Below are 19,702 nucleotides of genomic sequence, written 5' to 3'. Positions count from 1 at the left end.
CTTTCTTTTTTCATGGTGCCATGTGGGTCATTAGCTGAGGGAACAGTTTCTCACTGTCTCTTTCTCCTTTTGTTTTTCTCCTTCCTCATTGCTTCCAGTCTTGGTTTACTGCCAAACAGCCTCTTGTGAAAGGGCCGCGTAATTAACCCTGTGCTAATTAACAATTTAAAATAACACAGCACGGCTGTTCATATTTAATTCTCGGGAAGCCTGGGCAGCAGCAGGAGCCCTCCCTCCACCGCCCACACCACATCACTGGGGGGAGCAGCCTGGTACGGTGGGCCCGGGGTCCCCAGGAGCCCCCAGCCTGCTGGGACTGAGGGTGTTGCTTCAGCACCAGCTGCTGCTTGGTGGTGGAAGCGCTGCTGTAAGATGACATGTCTGTCTCTGCGAAGATGGGGCAGGGAGGGGGGAGATGGGGGAGTCGACTCCACTTGTGTTCTGGACAGAGCGTGGCTGCACACCACTAGCTGTGGTAAGTGGAAACTCTTTGATGAAAGCGTGGGGGCATACAGTGCTTTCATTTGCGCTGGCCCATCCAGAGGTAGCTCGGCTCTGGACCACTGTGGCTGTTGCTCTCTCCCCTGCGGTGTTGAAAGTCCTCCAGCCAGGACCCAAATCTGCTTGGAGGGACTGCAAGATGCAGTGATGCTGTAGAGGAGTAGGGGCTTGGGTGGGCTGTGTGCCAGTGGTATGGTGAGCACAGTGCTGGGAGCAGCACTGGGATGTGAGGCCAGAGAAGGGATTGAGGAGAGCCTTTTCCCACTGGTGGGAACACAGGGAGTCTCCAGCACTCAGGCTGTTCTCTCTGTAACTGGAGTTCATTGATTTTACGGGAAACCATGTTTACAGACAGAGTGCTGATCGACCTGACAAGTTGACTTCTGCCTCCTTAAGTAAGAACTACCTTTTCTTATTGACTGTCTGATAAACAGAGCAGAGAGGGCTGGGGGTGGGGAGTGGGTGGGAGGTGTGGATCATCGGTCTGTCCTCGCAAGAACCCCCTGTCCCATGAGGGTCGATGAGGCGTGGTCTCGGATAGAGGAAGATACAGGGCCCATAATAGTGGACTAATAACTACATTGTACTCCTGCTTGGAGTCTGGTTTGCTTTAGCACAGGAATTGCTCTTTTCAGTTTAAAGGGACAATATGTGCAGTTCCCGTGCAAATAGGAGCAAGTATTCCTGTTCCTCTTCCTCATGAGCATAGTTTTGCAGGAGTAGCTCTTGTTAATAGACTGAGCAGGCAGGAAAAGCTTGAATTTGTCTAGGGGCTTAGCCTGTGTCCAGGGGCTCTGGCTGGCCATGTTTTGGCTGTGTTTTTTTTCCCCTGTTCTGTAAGGGCTCCTCTGTGACAAGGAAAGGGGGAGGAGAGAAAGATTCCTTTGGAGTAGCACCTCCTGAACTGGTTAACATGGAGTGAGTTGAGGGGAGAGAGGATAAAGCAACCCAAGGTAGAAAAGCCCACCAATTAATTCGTCAGTGCTCACAGATCTGCCTAGTCTGGCCTGGCCGGGAGAAGGGATTGGCTTTCTTGTCAATAAACAAGTCCCCAGTGCAGCATCAAAGCTGCAGTCCTTTATCAATCGCGGCCTCCTCTTCCCGCATGTTCCTGTAACTTACCAAGCATTTATTACATTGATTTTACAATCAGTCTGTTAACCCTCCCACCCCATCAGCCCCAGTCACCCTTTTGGCCCAACTGTGAGTCGAGCATCTTCCTGCCATTCAAGAGTTCTTGATGATGGAGACACTCAGATTCGTGTCATATCTCACCTAGCTGTATTTTCTGGGGTGCTGCCTGAACACTTTCTGCCTAAAAGCATCTGTGGGGTGCTCTTGTTCCGCATTGCATTTTGAGGTCTGCAGAGGTATTTCCAAAACTTTACTTGGCAGAAGTATGGGGTTTAGAGAGTTTCTTATTTTACTCTTTTTTTTTTTTTTCCACCCAATATGAACTTGCTTTAGTTTAATTTGGATTGCAGTTGTCACTGCAAAAAGTAACAGTGAGCTTGATAGAGTACGTCATGTTGTGGGAGGCTGAATATGCAGCATTAACACAGAAGGATCTGGGATCAGTCTAAAGAAAACACACAGCTAAGGACAAATGTTCAGTGGGAGAGAGCTGGTGAAGTAAGAGCTGCCACAGTGCTGTGCTGAAGTGTTTTAGCTAAGGTAAGCAAAACAGGCTGATGAAGAAGGCTAAGCCCGTTGGCAACAGGGTTATGGTACTCTTCGTTCTTATTCCACTCAGTGCACCAGGTTATTTTTATTGCAACTCAAAATCACTGTTTATTCCCAGTGCAACCACAAAGACAGCTGTGTATGGCATAGAATTCAAGGAAAGTGGGGGCTGGAAATGCAGTAAGGTAATAGTGTGTGTGAATGCTTTGGATTATTACATCATTGCATCTCCATGTCCTTCTATCAGAATCCTCACTGCGCTCACTTTGGGAAATGTTAACTTCCACCTTCATGAGCAGTTGTAAATACTTTTTCTCAAGCTTCACCAGCAGTAAAACAGGAAAAAAATGGACACATGAAGGCAAATCAGAAAAAATATAGATGCCTTCATGTGATACGAAAACAGGAAAAAAAGAACATTGAATGTTGCTCCATTTTCTTTTGCTTGAATTAACTTGGGCAATTCATTCAGTGCTGCTGTGGCATGTTACCTACTTTGCACCTTCTCTGGCAAATCTTCAGTTCTCTTTGTATTTTTTCTTGTGTTTCCCAGATATTTATGTACCAGTTGTGTGTTTGTACAGCAGTAACTGTGTGCAGCATGCACTGGGCAGGCAGACACACAGGGAAAGGTCGCTTGTCTTACAGCACACTGCTCTGCTGGAGATCGCAGGGGTCTTCCATGCCACATGGGCTGAAATCAAGCTGGAGAGCACTGGAAGCACTTTCAAACTACAATTATAATATTTGACTTTTAGGTAGTAGCGTAGATTGCCAAGACGCTGATAGTCTGTGGTGCGAGAGCCCAGGGGTGGCAGCAGGCAGCTAATGTGGCTGGAGGCATCGAAGGCAGATCCCTGAAGCCCCGAGGTGCCAGCTGGTCCCTACACAAGTCTCAGAAGGGAGTGAGAGGGTCCCCACTAATAGTCCAGTCTAGTCAGAGCTCCAGCACTGCGCCCCGCTTGGTGTATCTCATGAGCAGAAGCAGCAGCTACTTGGAGAATGCTCAGGTAAGAGCAACTTTGAAGAAGAGGTAGTCAATGAGAGAGATTTCAAGAAAGACTTAGAAAGAATTTATAAACTTTAAATGTATTACTTAAAATCCAGTCAGTCAGTTCAAGAGCAGCTGCATATTGTTAAATTAAAACCCTCCCTGCCCCGCAAACCCTTACACTGAGTATCAGCAAAAACCTTCCCCATACATATTCAGTTTGGGAATAGTCTGATGAGCGAAGTAGTACTTGTGCTCAGTTGTAAAGATAAGTATTGTGGAAGATTTCCTGTGTGGCATTGATGACCACAGATCTGGAGCGTGACTCTTCTGTGTGATGAAGTTGGCCTGTGCTTGCACAGTTGTTCCTTGGTTGTTTTCTATGGATCCTTTGCATCTGTATACGTGAGGAAATCTGTGGACCATAGGTTAAAAATCACTTTTACAGGTGAGGTAATAGTGCTTTAATTTTTGCTGGTGTTCCCTCCTGTGTGGCTTGTGCAGGAGGTCTCTATAGAAAGCTGACTATAGAAATGCTTCTTTGCAGACAGGGTTGTGGTAGGGTTGCAACTGAACTGGCAATCCCCTGCTTATTTGTGGTCTACTTTACAATGGTCCAGCTCTTAACAGTAGCAGTCCCTAATCTCTTAGGTCTGTAACCTCTAGAAAGGCACATCCTGCCTGGCTCTGTCAGGATTGCAGTGCCAGAGACGCTGACAGGGTGCAGCAAAAGGGGTAGAAATGGTTGAGAAACACCTATGTTGGCCATGTTCAGCAGCCCCTGCTTGCTGGCTGCTCGTGCTCTGGCTGAGTTCCCCAGCTCTCATTGTATTTGGTGGAACAGAAGTAGTAGGAAGGGTGTCCTCACTTCTCCTCTAGGACCTGAATCAGCTGTGTGTCTCATCTGGGGGTGAGAGGAAGCCTTTGTCTGTGTACGGAGGCTGTGCCCTGTAGCATCTTCAGGAGCTTCCTGGAGCATGGTGGGCTGCCTGCTTTCCTATCCCCGGGATGGACCCTTGTCAGATCTGGAATTTCCTGTTTGGTTTCTCTCCTGATGTGTCTCTGTTTAAACTCTGTCCAGAACACAGCAATTAAATCTCCTGTGCATGCCAAATGCTGCTGCTATGAAATCTCTGTGAGTTGCTCTGGGTCCTGTGGTCTGCCATGGAGGTGCACGTGTGGTAGCTCTGTTTTTGTCTTCTCCGAACTGGTCAGAGAAGAAATCACCCAAAAATAAAGTAACAGCAGCTGGCTTAGCGAGTCACAGAGTACCATTCTCACAACATTTTTAAGCTCCAGCACCATTCTGTTGTAGTGTCTTAACTTTATTCTTGTCAAAAGCTTTTCTGCTACATTTTTGTTTTCTGAAGATCTAAGACTTTGGGTGCGGCAGTGCAGGTCCTACACTTCCCTGGTTCAGGAAAGGTTTTGGGGAGGTTTTCACCACCTCCCAGATCCCTTTGTCTTGCCTTTTGTGTTCCTCCTTCCATTGTGTTTCCATTGCTCATTTCCAGCAGTGCATTATCACCCATTCCTGGAGACCATCATAGGGCACCAGCTCTCTCAGTCTCCTGTTTGGTCCTCAAGAGCAGGGTTGGTGGTCCTTGTGGTGGGGAAGTCTTCATGGGAACTGTCTGTCCTCCCTGACTCACCTGCCTTTCCCCTTCTCTCCCCACCTACAGGTCCGAACTGTACCGGGTGCAATGAGCGCTCCGAGCCGGCCCTGCCATGGAAGGCTGTGACTCACCTGTCATCCCTGGGAAGGACAATGGGTGCGGCATCCCTCAGCACCAGCAATGGACTGATCTCAACAGTGCCCACCTCCCTGATGCAGCCAGCAGCATGGAGCAGCCTGCAGCAGAGACCCGCGGCCCCCTGGACAGCCTGAGGGTCCCTTTCCCAGAGCACGTCCCCGAGAGCAGCGCCGCGGCTGGCCCTGGCGCCGAGCCCACCGGCAAGGAGGTGAGCTGCGGGCAGTGCGGCGCCTCCTTCGCTGGCCTGCAGAGCTACATGGAGCACCGTTGCGCCGGCGCCCGCCCGGCCCCGCCGCTGCGCGGGGAGAGCGGGAGCGAGAGTAGTGAAGACGGGGAGGAGGAGAGTGATGTGGAGAACCTGGCCGGCGAGATCGTGTACCAGCCTGACGGCTCAGCCTACATCGTGGAGAGCCTCAGCCAGCTGGTGCAGAGTGGCGGCGCCTGTGGCAGCGGGGCTCTCTCCTCGCTGCTCCCAAACTCTCTGCCCAAGCAGGGAGAGCCCTCCGCCACCGCTCCCGTCTACCCACAGATCATCAACACCTTCCACATAGCCTCATCCTTCGGGAGGTGGTTTGAGGGTTCAGACCAGGCCTTCCCGAATACCTCAGCCCTGGCGGGCATCAGCCCCGTCCTGCACAGCTTCCGCGTCTTTGATGTGCGACACAAAAGCAACAAGGATTACCTGAACAGCGACGGTTCTGCCAAAAGCTCTTGCGTATCCAAAGATGTTCCCAACAATGTGGACCTGTCCAAATTCGATGGCTTTGTGCTCTACGGGAAGAGGAAGCCCATCCTGATGTGTTTCTTGTGCAAGCTGTCCTTTGGGTATGTCCGCTCGTTCGTGACCCATGCAGTGCACGACCACCGAATGACTCTGAGTGAGGAGGAGCGGAAAATTCTTAGCAATAAGAACATCTCCGCTATCATCCAAGGGATAGGCAAAGACAAGGAACCCCTTGTCAGCTTTCTGGAACCAAAAAACAAAACCTTTCAGCACCCTCTCGTGTCTGCAGCTAACCTCATAGGCCCTGGACACAGTTTTTATGGTAAATTCAGTGGCATTTGCATGGAGGGCGAGCAGGCCCTTCAGGCCGGGGCGGCCAGTGGAGCAGAGCCACCGCCAGCGGGCGTCCTGGCCCCCGGTGCACTCCTCAACCTGGGAGGGCTGACCAGCTCGGCTCTGAAGACTCCTATTACCTCAGTCCCCCTGGGACCGCTGGCCTCCAGTCCCACCAAACCCTCAGAGGGGAAGGACCTTGGGGTGGCAGAGGGGGAGAAGCAAGAGGGGGGCGAGCAGGACAGCCTCTCGGAAAAGGCAGAGCCAGTTGAGGAGGTGGAGGAGGAAGAAGAGGAAGATGTGGAAGAGGAGGAGGAGGAAGAGGAAGAGGAGGAAGAGGAAGAAGACGAGGATGATGAGGGTTGCAAAGGACTGTTTCCGAGTGAGTTGGAGGATGAGCTGGAGGAGCGGCCCCAGGAGGATGCTGGGGCTGTGGCAGGTGGCAGTAGCAGCAGCAAAAAGGACCTTGCTCTCTCAAACCAAAGCATTTCTAACTCTCCCTTAATGCCTAATGTGCTTCAGACCCTGTCGCGGAGCACAGCTTCTACTAGTTCTAATTCTGCTTCTTCCTTTGTCTTTGATGGTGCAAGCAGGAGGAATCACTTAAGCTTTAACAATGAGGGTGGTGGAGCCAGCGTGGCAGAGGGCAGCAGGAGGCTGGACTTTATCGATGAAAGTGCCAATAAAGACAATGCCACAGCACCAGAACCAAATGAGAGTGCGGAGGGCGAGGACGGGAGCTACATCTCCCATCACCAGCATGCTGGCCCCCTCTGTGAGCTTGGGAGTGGGGAGTGCCCTTCGGGGAGCGGCGTGGAGTGCCCAAAGTGCGACACGGTCCTGGGCTCCTCACGGTCACTGGGTGGCCACATGACTATGATGCATTCTCGCAACTCATGTAAGACACTCAAGTGTCCCAAGTGCAATTGGCACTACAAGTACCAGCAGACGCTTGAGGCGCACATGAAGGAGAAACATCCCGAGCCGGGTGGCTCTTGTGTGTACTGCAAAAGTGGGCAGCCACACCCACGGCTGGCACGGGGTGAGAGCTACACCTGTGGTTACAAGCCCTTCCGCTGCGAGGTCTGTAACTACTCCACTACTACCAAAGGCAACCTCAGTATTCATATGCAGTCCGACAAGCATCTCAACAACATGCAGAACCTGCAGAACGGAGGGGGAGAGCAAGTCTTCAGCCACACTGCCGGGGCAGCGGCAGCGGCAGCAGCAGCCGCAGCGGCTGCAGCAGCCAACATTGGTAGCACATGTGGGGCCCCCTCTCCCACCAAACCAAAAACCAAACCGACATGGCGGTGCGAGGTGTGCGACTATGAGACCAACGTAGCTAGAAACCTCCGTATTCACATGACCAGTGAGAAGCACATGCACAACATGATGCTGCTTCAGCAAAACATGTCCCAAATCCAACACAACCGGCACCTGGGCCTCGGCAGCCTGCCATCACCTGCTGAGGCCGAGCTCTACCAGTACTACCTGGCACAGAACATGAACCTTCCCAACTTGAAGATGGACAGCACTTCCTCAGATGCACAGTTCATGATGGGTGGATTCCAGCTCGATCCCACCAATCCCATGGCAACGATGGCTCCATCTCTAGGTGAGGCTGAAGGGTTTTCCACCGTGTCCATGTTGGGGGTGGGGGAGATTGTGTTTGCATTCCAGGAAAGCCCTCATGCACAGACTGGGCACTGTGTACCGCATCCCTTCGTCCTGTCATTGTGGCCCCCTGTGCGATGCAGCTGCCATTGTGGTGAGTTGCCTTTATGTGGTGGCTGAGGATGGAGGCTGCACAGTGGAGACCTCTCCATTCCCCACACACCAGTTTTACTTATCCTGTGAAAATAGTTACTTTCTGGTACATTTTCTAAGAGTTTTAGTAGGGAGCTAATTAAACAGTAGGTATGGGTTATTGCTGACGTGCATAAAATGTTCCTTCTCATTGTGGAAAAGCATCCTTACTAACTACAGTGTTTCCTGATGATTTTTCCTTGGTTTGGCAAGGGGTGTGAGTAGTTTGGCAGGTGACCTTGTGAGAGGGTCTGATCTGAGGCTGGTGCTCTCAGAGCTAGATCTTGAGTTGTTTTCTTATGTGCTGTGTGTCCTGTAGAAGAAAAGGAAAGCAGGTTTTGAGAGTTGTGATGAATTTGGTGGAAGGGGTGTTGTTCCAGTGCTGAAGAAACTGAGCTGAAATGGTTCTTCTGATGCCAGCATGAGATACAGGAGGCTTGGCCAGATGGGTATTATTAAACTGGTGAGGAATTGCTAGAGAGATTATTTCTCTCATCAGATCACGAAAGCACTTAAAAATGAGCTGCCCAATGCATTTTTCCTGATAACAAGCATTCACTGTGTTCTGCGCTTGGCAGCGGGGGGGGGGGGGGGGGGGGGGCACGCCACATCCACACCCACACACTGTAGACCAGGAATTAGACTGGGAGTGGCAATAGAGGGTCATGTCCTGTTTGGTTCCTTCCCCAGCAGCTGCTGGTCACATGCATGTGCTGCCCAGTGCTTGACCATCGCAAAACTTTGGGGTGGGAGTTGGTGCAGGACAGACCCTCTGCTCCTCAAGTGTGGTAGATGCTGGCTGTAGTCACTCTACATTGTTTTTTTGGTGCTGAGAATCTTTGCACAGTACCTTGAGAAAGTACGTGAAGAAAAATATGCCACTTCATCTGCTTTCCTCTGAACTAATTCCTCGTCACTGCACTCTGCCCTCCCTAACCTTGTCCATCCATTGATGCGGTTATTACTGATGCACTCCATTACTGGTTCATTGGTCTTATGCATGTTCTCCTCTCCTTCACCTATTCATAGTGCAGCTTATTATTAGTCCAGAAGGACATGAAAGCCATGAGAGCGCGACAACACAAGATACTAAAAAAATAAAAAAGAAAACGGAGGAACTCAAGTGACTATAAATTAATTAGAATTTCCCACCCACCCCACCCCCATGATGTCCCAGCTTGCATCTTTAGGAGGTCAAGGACACAATCTGTTTAGTGTATTTTCAATGGCTCCAAGTTGCCAACAGATGTAGTAGATACTCATCTGTAATATGGCTTACATTGTATAAAGTTAGTGTTGGTGGCGGTGGGTTTCTTGGAAGGCTCCCTACTGGAGCTAATGGCATCTCTTCACTGAAGCACAGGGCACTTGGCATTACAGAAACTGGGAGGATTTGAACAAAAGCCTCCTAAAGTGCATGACAAGGCCTTGAGTGTACATGAGCTTGCCTGGGGAGTGATTTATGAATGGTACACTTGACAGTTGCAAATCTCAAGATGAGGATTATGGAGGGAGGCCCTTCCCATGTCAGTAAGCACTTGACACAAGCTCAGCTCGTTAGACTTGTACACACACCATGAACTTTGCTAGAAGTGAAGCAGTTTTTCACATTTTTACACTTCAGTCCAAAACTGGATTTAAGTAGACTATTAATAATTCAGAAGAGTCTGCCTTTGAGTTTTTACTGCATGATGTGTTCAAGAGAGACTGATTTAAAGAGAGAATTTCAGGATAGATGCCAAAAGGGATGCTTTGAAAAGTCACTATGATTAGGAGACATGGACCGTAGCAGGCAAGTGGTGGGTTCCCTGCTCTTCAGGTATTTAGTGAGCAGGAACGGAAGGTATAATTCTGCCGTGGCAGGGAGGAATAGAGCAGATCAAGAAAAAAGATCATTGGCTGCTTTCATGGAAAGACAGGTTCCTGGCAGTGTGTGTAGATGGGATTTTCCTTCTGCAGCCAGTGCTTCTCTGTGTGATCACAGGATCTGCTTGATGACAGTGAGGTGCTATTCCTGTAATAAACTCAGCATTGAGGTTGCCTTGTAAGCTGTAGTTCATCCTGATCAGGACTGTTACGAGCATTGTGGTGTTGCATTTCTGCAGGAAAGATAGTTGGGCATACACTGCCCAAAGCTGTGGTCTGCACCAGCTGTGATTCTCTGCTTTCGGAAAGGTTAATACAGTTCTGCTTGAACTTTGAGTCTTCTGCATGTTGGCTTCTCAGCAAACAAGATGAAACAGAGAAAGCTGTAAATTAAAAGGAAGTTAAAATACCTCATTTTGATTGACTGAGTAACTGTTGACCTAAAGTTTCCTTTAATAAGGTTGTTAAGCTGAGCTATGACGTAAGATCAAGGTAAAATACCAGCAAGCTTCAGGAAGAGCATAAATGTCTTAAAAACGGAAATGGAGAGCAAGGTGAAGCAAAGGTCCTAAGAAGAAGCTGGTGGTTGGTTGGTCTCTGTGCTTTGGCATGAAAAGTTGTTAGAAAAAGGTCTCTGTGTCCACATCTTCAGAGTGCTGATGTAAATAAGAGCTTGCTGCATTCATTTACTGTAAGTGAATAGACTTCAGTTCATGGTTTGAAGGGTAGGTCTGACACTTAGTAAGCATCCTGCTGGCTTTCCTTGACATGCTCTTGCACTCTCGTTAATAGTGGTTGTCTTTTCCTTGGGCATACAGAGCGTCTGTTAACACTATTTTTAGAAGGCTGTGCACCATTTTGAACTGTTGGGCAAGAGGTGAGATCTAATAATAACAGGAGTGGCACTTTCCTGGTTGTTTTTTTAACTGCCACATTCTGTTACCTACTTGTGACAGCAGTGTGCTGACCAAGCTGCAGTACTCCCACCATTTGGACCAGGGGCTCTTGACTGTTTTTATTTGGCAGGTACTATGCTCTGGCACTGTGTGAGGTAACAGTTCTTGCTTCTCTAGGTAGGCAAGAAAAAAACAAAGTGTTATGCTGTTCGTGAAATGGCCATGGAGGCTTCAGCGTGCTATTAAGAAATTCTGTGGCCTCCAAAACTCTGTTGGGTTTTTCTTGCCGTTTTCAGGGGCAGAGGGTTGGATACTTCTTCAGTGGGTGGGTAGCGAGAGCTAACATGGTCCCTTCCCAGCCTTACATGCTGGTTGTGCTTGCTTTTTTATTTGCATACAGTACTGACCAGCAGCACAGAGGAGTAGGCAAAAGGAATGGTGTGCTTAGCTCTTGCTGTGTGTTTGATGGGTGCAAGAGTTGCACCGAGAGCAGTGTGTGTTCTACTGTGTGCTTCTCTTCAGGCAACTAAAGAATTCAGCTTTTCTGACCTCTTTCTCTCCTTTTTCCTTCATGCAGTGGGTGGAGAGATCCCCCTGGACATGCGGTTAGGTGGTGGACAGCTGGTGTCTGAGGAGTTAATGAACCTGGGTGAGAGTTTCACACAAACAAATGACCCATCGCTGAAGCTGTTCCAGTGTGCTGTGTGCAACAAGTTCACTACAGATAATTTGGACATGCTGGGCCTCCACATGAATGTGGAGCGTAGCCTCCCTGAAGATGAGTGGAAGGCAGTGATGGGGGACTCGTACCAGTGCAAGTTGTGCCGCTACAACACACAGCTCAAGGCAAACTTTCAACTCCACTGTAAGACAGACAAGCATGTGCAGAAATACCAGCTGGTAGCACATATCAAGGAGGGTGGAAAGGCCAATGAATGGAGGCTGAAGTGTGTGGCCATTGGGAATCCGGTACACCTGAAATGCAATGCGTGCGACTACTACACCAACAGTCTAGAGAAGCTGCGTCTTCACACAGTGAACTCGAGGCATGAGGCCAGCCTGAAGCTGTATAAGGTAAGGGTTGGCTTTGCTTCATCTTCCTTCATTGCCCGAGTGCTGGAACAAAGGAAAATCTATTTGAACAGCAGTGGGTTGTAATCCTTTGGAGATGAGTTGCTCAGATCTCTCAAGCAAAACCCAGTCTCACTTGCATGGTGCAACAGTTCAGCCTGCATTCTGGTATCAGATGTGGTGCTTAAAGCCTTAGGCCAATGAGTATTCATGTCAAGGTGCCTTAATGGAGGTTTGTATGTCTTCTAGTACTGCATATAAATGATACTTCAGCACAGAAATTCAACAGTCACTGCTGAAAACATTACGTGAGGCAGTGTTTGCCACACTTTTGTCGGCTTTCTTCCATGAGGCAGTCTGTTAACCCATCCAAGATTCTCCACGAGCAGTTGGATGCTTTTGCTGCCATCGGAGAAGTGTGTTCATCCTGGCATGAAGAAAGCTGGGTGGATGGAGAAGGGAGGGGTGGAGGAAGAAGGCCACTGTCTCTGTTCTTTTATGTTCTGTATACATTAATGTTGCGATCAGCAAAGGGTTGGCAGGCTGGAAAAGGGAGAAGGCTCAAAGAAAAGCCTGTATAAACGTGCATGTACTTGACTGTGTGTGTGTACAGAGATTTGGAGGCACTGCAGGTTTCCATCTGTGGCAGGATTTGGCCTGTGACTACCATCTTGTTTTCTTTCCTCTTCCGCCCGTTTTCATTTGGTGTCTTTTTTATAACCATCATCCCTTTCCTGACTTGTTTCTCTCACTCATAACCCCTTCCCCTCACTGGCCTGAGCCCTGTGGGCTGTAACCCAAGAGGAGCTCCGGATACAGTAAATAGTCCTTTCACTCGTGCAGCAAAATTGCTGCAGACGTTCCTATTGATTTTCACTGGACTTAAAGCTTCACCTTTTTCTCTAATCATCCCATAATGGCTTTACTATGAACAATCAGGTACGAACTGCCATAAATCTAAGCAGCCGCATACCTTCCCTTCACACATGCTATCCCGCTTATTGTCTCCTCATTTCTCTCAGGGTTGTTTTTAATTGTTTCTGTCCTCATCCTTTTCTTCCTAATTTTTTGTTTCTGTCCTCATCCTTTTCTTCCTAATTTCCCCCAAATGTGGTGCCATTTTTCATATAGAAGTATATATACATAAACAGACTGTATTTTGTACTTCTAAATTATTTCTTTGAATATTTTCTTTATGTAAGGGGAATTTAAAACTTGACATTGAACTGCTGGTGCAGTAGCCCACCCATGTCACAGTGCACGCAGATGTCAAAACTCCTGGATTTTCCCTAGAAATGAGCAGTTCCACAAAATTCAGAGAGGAAGCAGACAGCCAGGAGCATCGTTGAGGGTTTGCTTTGAACTATGGTAGTTGGACCTGCCTAGAGTTGATGGGGAGGTGCTCTGAGGCAGATTCGGTTTTTGCCGAGCTCTCTATCGAGGTCAAGAGTGTTGTGTGATTGCTGTTACCATCTTCAGCTGGGATCCGACGTAAAACAGCAGAGACTGGCTCTAAAAATGGTCAGATTTACACATAAACCTCTGCTCTCAGATGTGCAGGAGACCTGAGAGAGTAAATCAGCTTGGACATGGGCAGGATAGTCCTAGTGAGCCTTTAAAAAGCCAGCTGAGGAACTGAATCTCTTCTGTCTGTGGAATTCAGTCTGAGGTGCAGATGAGTTGTTCAAAAGCTCTGTTATGAGTTTTAACATATGTTATTGTTCTCTTAAATACGCATTGCAGACGTTTAAAAATTGTTTGTATAGACCCCTCACCTACAGTGGTTTCTGCTGGGAAAGAAGCAGCTGGGGCTCCGAGGAAGGGTGGGGAACAAAGTGAGACCTGGGGACAGCCATAGATGCTTGTAAAGAAGATTCCTGAAATGCTTTCCTCATGCAGGCAAGAGGAGTTGTCACATTTCAGGTTTGTAAGAGACCTGGGCAGTTCTCAGCTGCTACAGCCTTGTGTTGCTTCTGACACAAAAGCTGTGAAACGCTAGATGGAGAATAACACACTTCAGAGTCATGAAGTCTGCTGAATGGTCCATGTATTTGCTTGCTGACATGTTTATAGAAAACCTTTAGCAGGGGATAGTGGATGGCTGGATTCACGGTGTCTCACTCCAGCACAGCTAGAATCAGTGTTTGAAAATACTGGAAAAAACTTTCTCTGGATCAAGCAAGCATCAGTGCAGTTCTTGCAGTCTTCAGAGGGGTTGTAACGCCATGTCTCTCTTGATAGCTGAAAAGATGCAGCGGCGGTGGGGGTAGTTCACAGAACGGTTTCTCTTCTCTCAGGCCTTGGTGTGGTCTGCAGTAAATTGAGATTGATTGGATGTTATTTTTCCTCTTGCTAATGTAATCCATTAGCCTGGCACATGCATAATCAGTTTAGAGCACAGTTAACTGGATGTAATCGAGTTCTTCCCTGCCTGCTGGAGAAAATCCTCTCCAGATGCTGCTGGGTGAGAGCGCATTCTGGGCTTATCACACACAATCCTCCTTATTCTGCCTTTTTGCCATTTTACTCATAAATCACATGTTACTGGCTGCTTGCATTGCCGAAGAGCCACTTCTTTAGTGCTACTTGCTGCCAAAAAATGTGATCTGGAGACACTGTTAGCCTGTAGTCTGGTGAACCTTTTAGTCTCTCCTGCAATGCTTCAGTGCCGGATGAGGAGGTCTGGTCTTCTGCTGCCATCTTCATCCTGCACATGGCAATAGCTTTCATCAGACCTCTTCCATGTCCGTGATGAGGGGGCATGGATGCTGCAGTGGGGGCCTTGCTTACGACAAGAAGCTGGTAGGGTCTGGTAATCCTTCCTTTCTTCTTATGTTTTCCCAAATCCCTACTGTCTCCCTAAAATCCTGCAGCTAAACTGAAAATCCTGTCATTTATCTGGGGAATGTGGCACTTGTGCCTCTCACCATGTGCTTATCTGCTCCCTGTGGCTGGTGGCTTCTGTATTCTGAGAGGCTACCTGGAAAGCAAGAGTACCATTGTAAACATGAGTGCTCAAGTTTTTGAGGTGAATGTACTGGCTTGAGGTAGATGATAGGTTTGAGGAGCCTTTGTTTCTTATCTAGCACAGCTTGGTGAGCACAGTGAGCGTGGGGCTCAGCTGCACTGGCTGTAAGCAGGGAGGCAGAGACTGTGCAAACTCTTGACAAGTGGAAGCTTACTGTAACAGAAGCTAAGTCTTGTCTCCTCATGATGGCAGAAGACTAGACCAGACTTGCAGCAGAGCAGCGTTCCATACATCTGGAATAGGGCAGGCACTAGTTCCCAGCATCTATTGCACAGGTGGAATTTCCAGAAGGAATTAATCTGCTTGAGCAAGAGCCAAGTTTGGACATTTCCTACAACTTCCTGAAACTCTTTAGTTCAAAACCTGTAATTCAGAAGAAGTTTAAACAAAGAACTGCTGAAGAAACACACTGCTGGCCAGACTGCCAAATGAGTGTGTTCAATGAGTTTATTCAGTGTCTTCCTTTTCAGTCTTTCCAAGTGCTGAGTTAACTTTTTTAGGGGATAGGCAGTCTGAAGGAGAGGATTTGGGTTACGTGATTTGGATTACCCTGCATAGAGGTTCTTTGTTAACTGGGAGATGTAGAGTGTGCAGGAAAACGACTTCTTAATGCTAGTATTCGGGATACTGGTGGTAATGAAGCTGTGTGGATCTATGCTGACTTGGAAAGAAGCAAAGATGACCTGTGAGAAGGTGAACAGGAGGTGCAGCTGCAAACCCAGCGGAAGGTGGTGGGAGTTCCTGGTTCACTAAGGGGTGTGTGTCTCACCTTCCCTCTCCCACAGGCACAGCAGGAGCACATGTTTCCTGAGAGCAGCAGGGCTGAGCTGGAGGAACTGCAGCAAGACGCTGCTCTGGGGTTTGGGAGCCAAGCTTTGCAGTTAGTACAATACATGAGAGAGACCAAAACCAAAAGTGTATGTGCTGTGCGGTGTTAATCGAAGAGCTGATGGGCCTGTTGGTCTTGAATGAAGCTACTGATCAAATAGGCAATTGAGAAAGCCGGTGGAAACAAAGGTAACACCAACGACACTGCAGAACATGGAGGAGTTGGGGTGAGAGTGTGCATTAACTGCTTGACTCCAGTAAAACACTGTACAATCCTTGGCAGTGATTTACATTACACAATTAAGAGCATTCAAGGCTGTATTACCAGTTACCAGACCTGGATGGAAGCTGTGATGTGCAGGAGGAAATTCAACAGCTTGCAGTGTAGAAAGTGCAATAGGAGACTCTTTTTTAGCTACCACCTTGCAAATAGTAGAGCATCGTGATAGCAGGGGATGCAGTGACTGAACTTCAAGAGGCTTGAAGTGTCACCATGAAGAAACTTGTTACAAAATCCCCCAAAATTTTTAATCCTAGATGATGCATGTAATATTGTATGAGATGTAGTTACTATAATACTCTGAAGTTAAAACTACATGAAAATGGGTGAGCTACTGTTAGAGAAATCAAAAGGGTGTGATGTGTGCAGATCACAGAGGATTTTCTTAAAAATGCAGTAGGTGCTTGTATTAAATGTATACTATGGATGAGAACAGGTTGAAAACAAAGTGCGGGGGAGACTCTGCCAAAGTCCACAGAAAGTCCAACATGATTAAATAGAAAAGTATTTCAAGAGGAGGTAGAAAAACAAAAAGGGAAGGATCACAGTATGGGCAGGGGAGGGAGGAATGAATTCTTCTCACCAGCTTTCCAGAGAAGAACTGAAGAAATCCTTGTAACATAGGATAAATCCAAGAGATGGTTTCAGACAGAGGTACCAATGAGGCAGAAGTCACTGGGGTTTCCAGGGCTCTTCACTTAAGGGCTCTGCAGGAACCTGCACGTGAAATGGCAGACTCCTCACAGTAATGTGCGCTGAGCTGAAACTGCAAAGCAGTAAGTCAGCAAATTGATAGAAACTGTAATGGGAAGAGTCTTAGTAGGCATATAGATTAGAAAGGGGAGGACAGACTTGGGTAAGAGAAGGTTCTTCAGCACTGCTGGTTTCTTGAAGCTGTCAGCCAGCCCACAGGCAGGTTCACGCAGGCAGTGGGCTTCCCAGTGTCTTTTCAAAACAAATTGAAAACTGTACTATAAAGAAGTAAAAATATGTAGACTATTAGATGTAAAGCTGAATGACAGTTGCAGAAGAACTTTGTAACACTAAGTGCTTTCACAGGAGATGATAGATGAAATTCAGTGTCAAGCAGTGTTGGAGGGATGGAGGGCAGACAGCCCTGGTGGGGATATCTGGGCTTTTCTTCCTGCTGCCCTATCATGCAAAAAAAAAAAAAAAAAAAAAAAAAAAGGAAATTAAAAAGCAGGTTTAAATTTGCTCTTCCTGCAAGTGAGACATGGAGTCATTCCCAGTCTCTTTGAAAACATTAACTCAGTGAACAGTGGCAAGCAGGGTAAAACATGGGAGCTGTGTAAATCCTTGATTTGCCTGGTTGTTGAATATTGTGTTCCATTTAGCTCACTTTAGGAAGGATTAACAACAGTAGATGAGGCCCAGAGAAAGTGGTAGAGATGAGAACTAGCTGGAGTAACTTGCGTGAAGGCAACAGACTTTGAAGTTAGCTTGACACACAGATCCAGAACAGGAGGTGAACAGGTAGCAGTCACTTTTTTTGTACAGCATATTATGAACCTGTGAATCTTGTTACCATTGGATGTTGCAGAGAGTGGGCTTACAGACGGACTGAAAAAGGAGCAGGATGGATAGCACGTCAGTGTTCATTAGGTGGTCATTGGGATGCAAGCTCCAGCTCAGGAAACTCAAATAGCAGGTAGCTGGAAGCTTTGGTTATGTACTAGGAACGGATTGTTCTAGGTGTGCCCTGTTACCTTTCGCTAATTTCCCTGCTAGTGGGAATTGCTGGTTTGTTAAAATGTGGTTTCTGTTCCTTTCTGGATTGTTGAGCTAAGAATGCTATCATTCTTCAGCAAGGTATTGATGGGAGTCACCTAATGCCAGTGCTTGGCTGACAGTAGGTGTTTCCTGTAGGACTTAAGTGTAGGAAAGCTCTGTGTTTTGTCAGGTTATAGCTTTTAAACAGGCATCTTGGGTTTTCAAACTTTAAAAAGAAAAAAAAAAAAAGGCTTAAAATTAGTGGCATCAGCGAGAAGCAAATAAAAGGAATTCTTGGCTTTTGGCTCCAAAATACAAGAGAGTAAAGGGGAAAGTGTTTTGATTTTTCTTCCCTCAGTGGTTTTTAATCAGGCTACCGTAAGTTTGGACAGCTCTCTGCACTGGCCATGCCTCTGCAGCTGCTGGTAGAGGTCTTCTCCTGTCACACAGAGGGTGGCAGGAAGCCCCGGCCACTGTCAGCACGTGGTGGCTCCACCGTCACCCACGGGTCCCAGCCCACCCTCAGCCTCCAGACCCTGTGGTGGTGTATAGAGCCCAGCTCAGCATTGCTGGAGCTACGAGTGGGTGCCGTGATTCAGCTTTCAAATACCCGAGTGATTGAATGTAGGCAAAAGGAAACATGTCTGAGGTTTGATTTTATCAAAAACTTCCATCAGTCTGTGCCTTTTGAGGTTCTTAGGATGAAGTTGCCCGCAAAGAGTCTGTCGTGCTTGTTACAGAGGATTTAGAGCTGTATTAACCTTTGATTTACTCACTGACTGCCTTCTGTGTGTTTTGGGTTTATTTTCACAAGTTTATCTTTTGAACTATTGATGCAGCATCAGAGCTCTGAATTACACTCATGAGTAACATGAATTGTGCCAGAAGCCTGGTTAAATTACAGAGCATAATGGACTTTCAGCCGATTTCCTACAAGGTCTTAAGCTAAAATTCCAGTGGCAGCTTTACTTAAGTCTCCCCACAAAGTTGTTTTTAAAGCTGGATTTTGAAACCTTTAATTCAAATCTGCCGTCCTCTAGTCTTGGTGAACTCATAATAAAAGATGTGCTTATGAACTGAAGTGGTTTTGAGGGCTAGAGTGTGCTTAGATCTGGGTTGAGCTTTGAACCTTGCTGTACCCATTGCTGAAGAAACTTTGTGAGGTACTCCCTGGTCTGCCCACACCCTGGATGTGATTGGAGGGGGACTGGTGCTGGATCTTGTGCCTAGCTCAGCTCCCTGGCCCCAGCAGCACCTCTCGCAGGCTCTGTGCCTGTGCTCCTCCTTCTTTCAGGATGAAAGAAATTCAATCAGTGCTTTGCTCTTCCACAAAACTGTTTTTCACAGTACAGTCAACTACAGGAGGAATGAGCCCCTACGATCTGGTTCTACTTTTGCATCCTGTTGGGATTTCCAAGTATTTTAATGCAAAAAACACTCACTATCCATTTAACCGTTTCAGAAAACTCCCTCTTGGGACTGTGTGTTTCTCTGAGTGTCAGATTGCTCCATCACAGCAGCCTGGCACAACAGTTTTTACCTTCCTTGAGGTATTTAATAATGAAATATGTTAATACAGGATCACAAAAATTACATTTTGTACTGCTTTTTGAAAGAGTTGAGATCAGAACTGTGGAGACACACAGCACTGCTTGCTCTGTGTTTCGTTTGTGAACTTTAGTCGTTTAGATTCTTAAAACAGTTTTCCAGTACTGAGCCATGTGCAACCAACAGCTTAGTGGAGAAACCACCATGTAAAAGCAACTTGAATAACAAATAAGAAAGACTGCAACTGGCACAGGAGCAAGTGATGGCCACAGCAGGAGCTAGGGGTTAGCCAAACCATGCAGCTAAAAGCTCTCTGTCAAACAGGATTTAGAGTTCAAAAATATTTGTGAGAATGGGTAAAAAACTCCAAATAAACAAACAAAAGCCAAGAAAAATAACCAAACAGCCAAAAAGCACCTTGACAAGCTTTTATCCTGATCTGCAGCAGTCCCTTGTGAGCAACCGCAGGTACTTTGGGCTTGGTTTCACTCTCATTCACCAGGATGTGTGGGCTCATGGGGACAGGCTGAGCACTGGTGAGTAAGAAGGGACTTGCAAAGCTGCCCCAGACCTCAGCCATTCTCTCACAGTGAGATGTCATTGCTTCAATGAGGCATCAGTGTGAATTTTGTATGACCTTTCGCCATGCGTGGGGCCAG

The 19,702-nt window shown here is 47.4% G+C and overlaps 1 protein-coding gene across 1 annotated transcript in view; it reads left to right on the top strand.

Moving 5' to 3' along the window:
* Positions 1–19,702, top strand: part of ZFHX3 (zinc finger homeobox 3) — a 153,615-nt gene that overhangs the window by 47,022 nt on the left and 86,891 nt on the right. The window contains 2 exon segments of the mRNA XM_057399909.1: positions 4,858–7,604; positions 11,135–11,631. Coding sequence (XP_057255892.1) covers positions 4,904–7,604; positions 11,135–11,631 — 3,198 coding nt within the window. The 5' untranslated portion in view covers positions 4,858–4,903.

This window comes from Pezoporus wallicus, unplaced genomic scaffold (assembly GCF_028554395.1).
Source record: "Pezoporus wallicus isolate ANWC-B61680 ecotype Strahan unplaced genomic scaffold, APGP_CSIRO_Pwel_v1 contig_448, whole genome shotgun sequence".
Taxonomy (NCBI): domain Eukaryota; kingdom Metazoa; phylum Chordata; class Aves; order Psittaciformes; family Psittacidae; genus Pezoporus; species Pezoporus wallicus.
The sequence above is the reverse complement of the archived record's forward strand: the minus strand, read 5'-3'. Positions and strand labels throughout refer to the sequence as shown.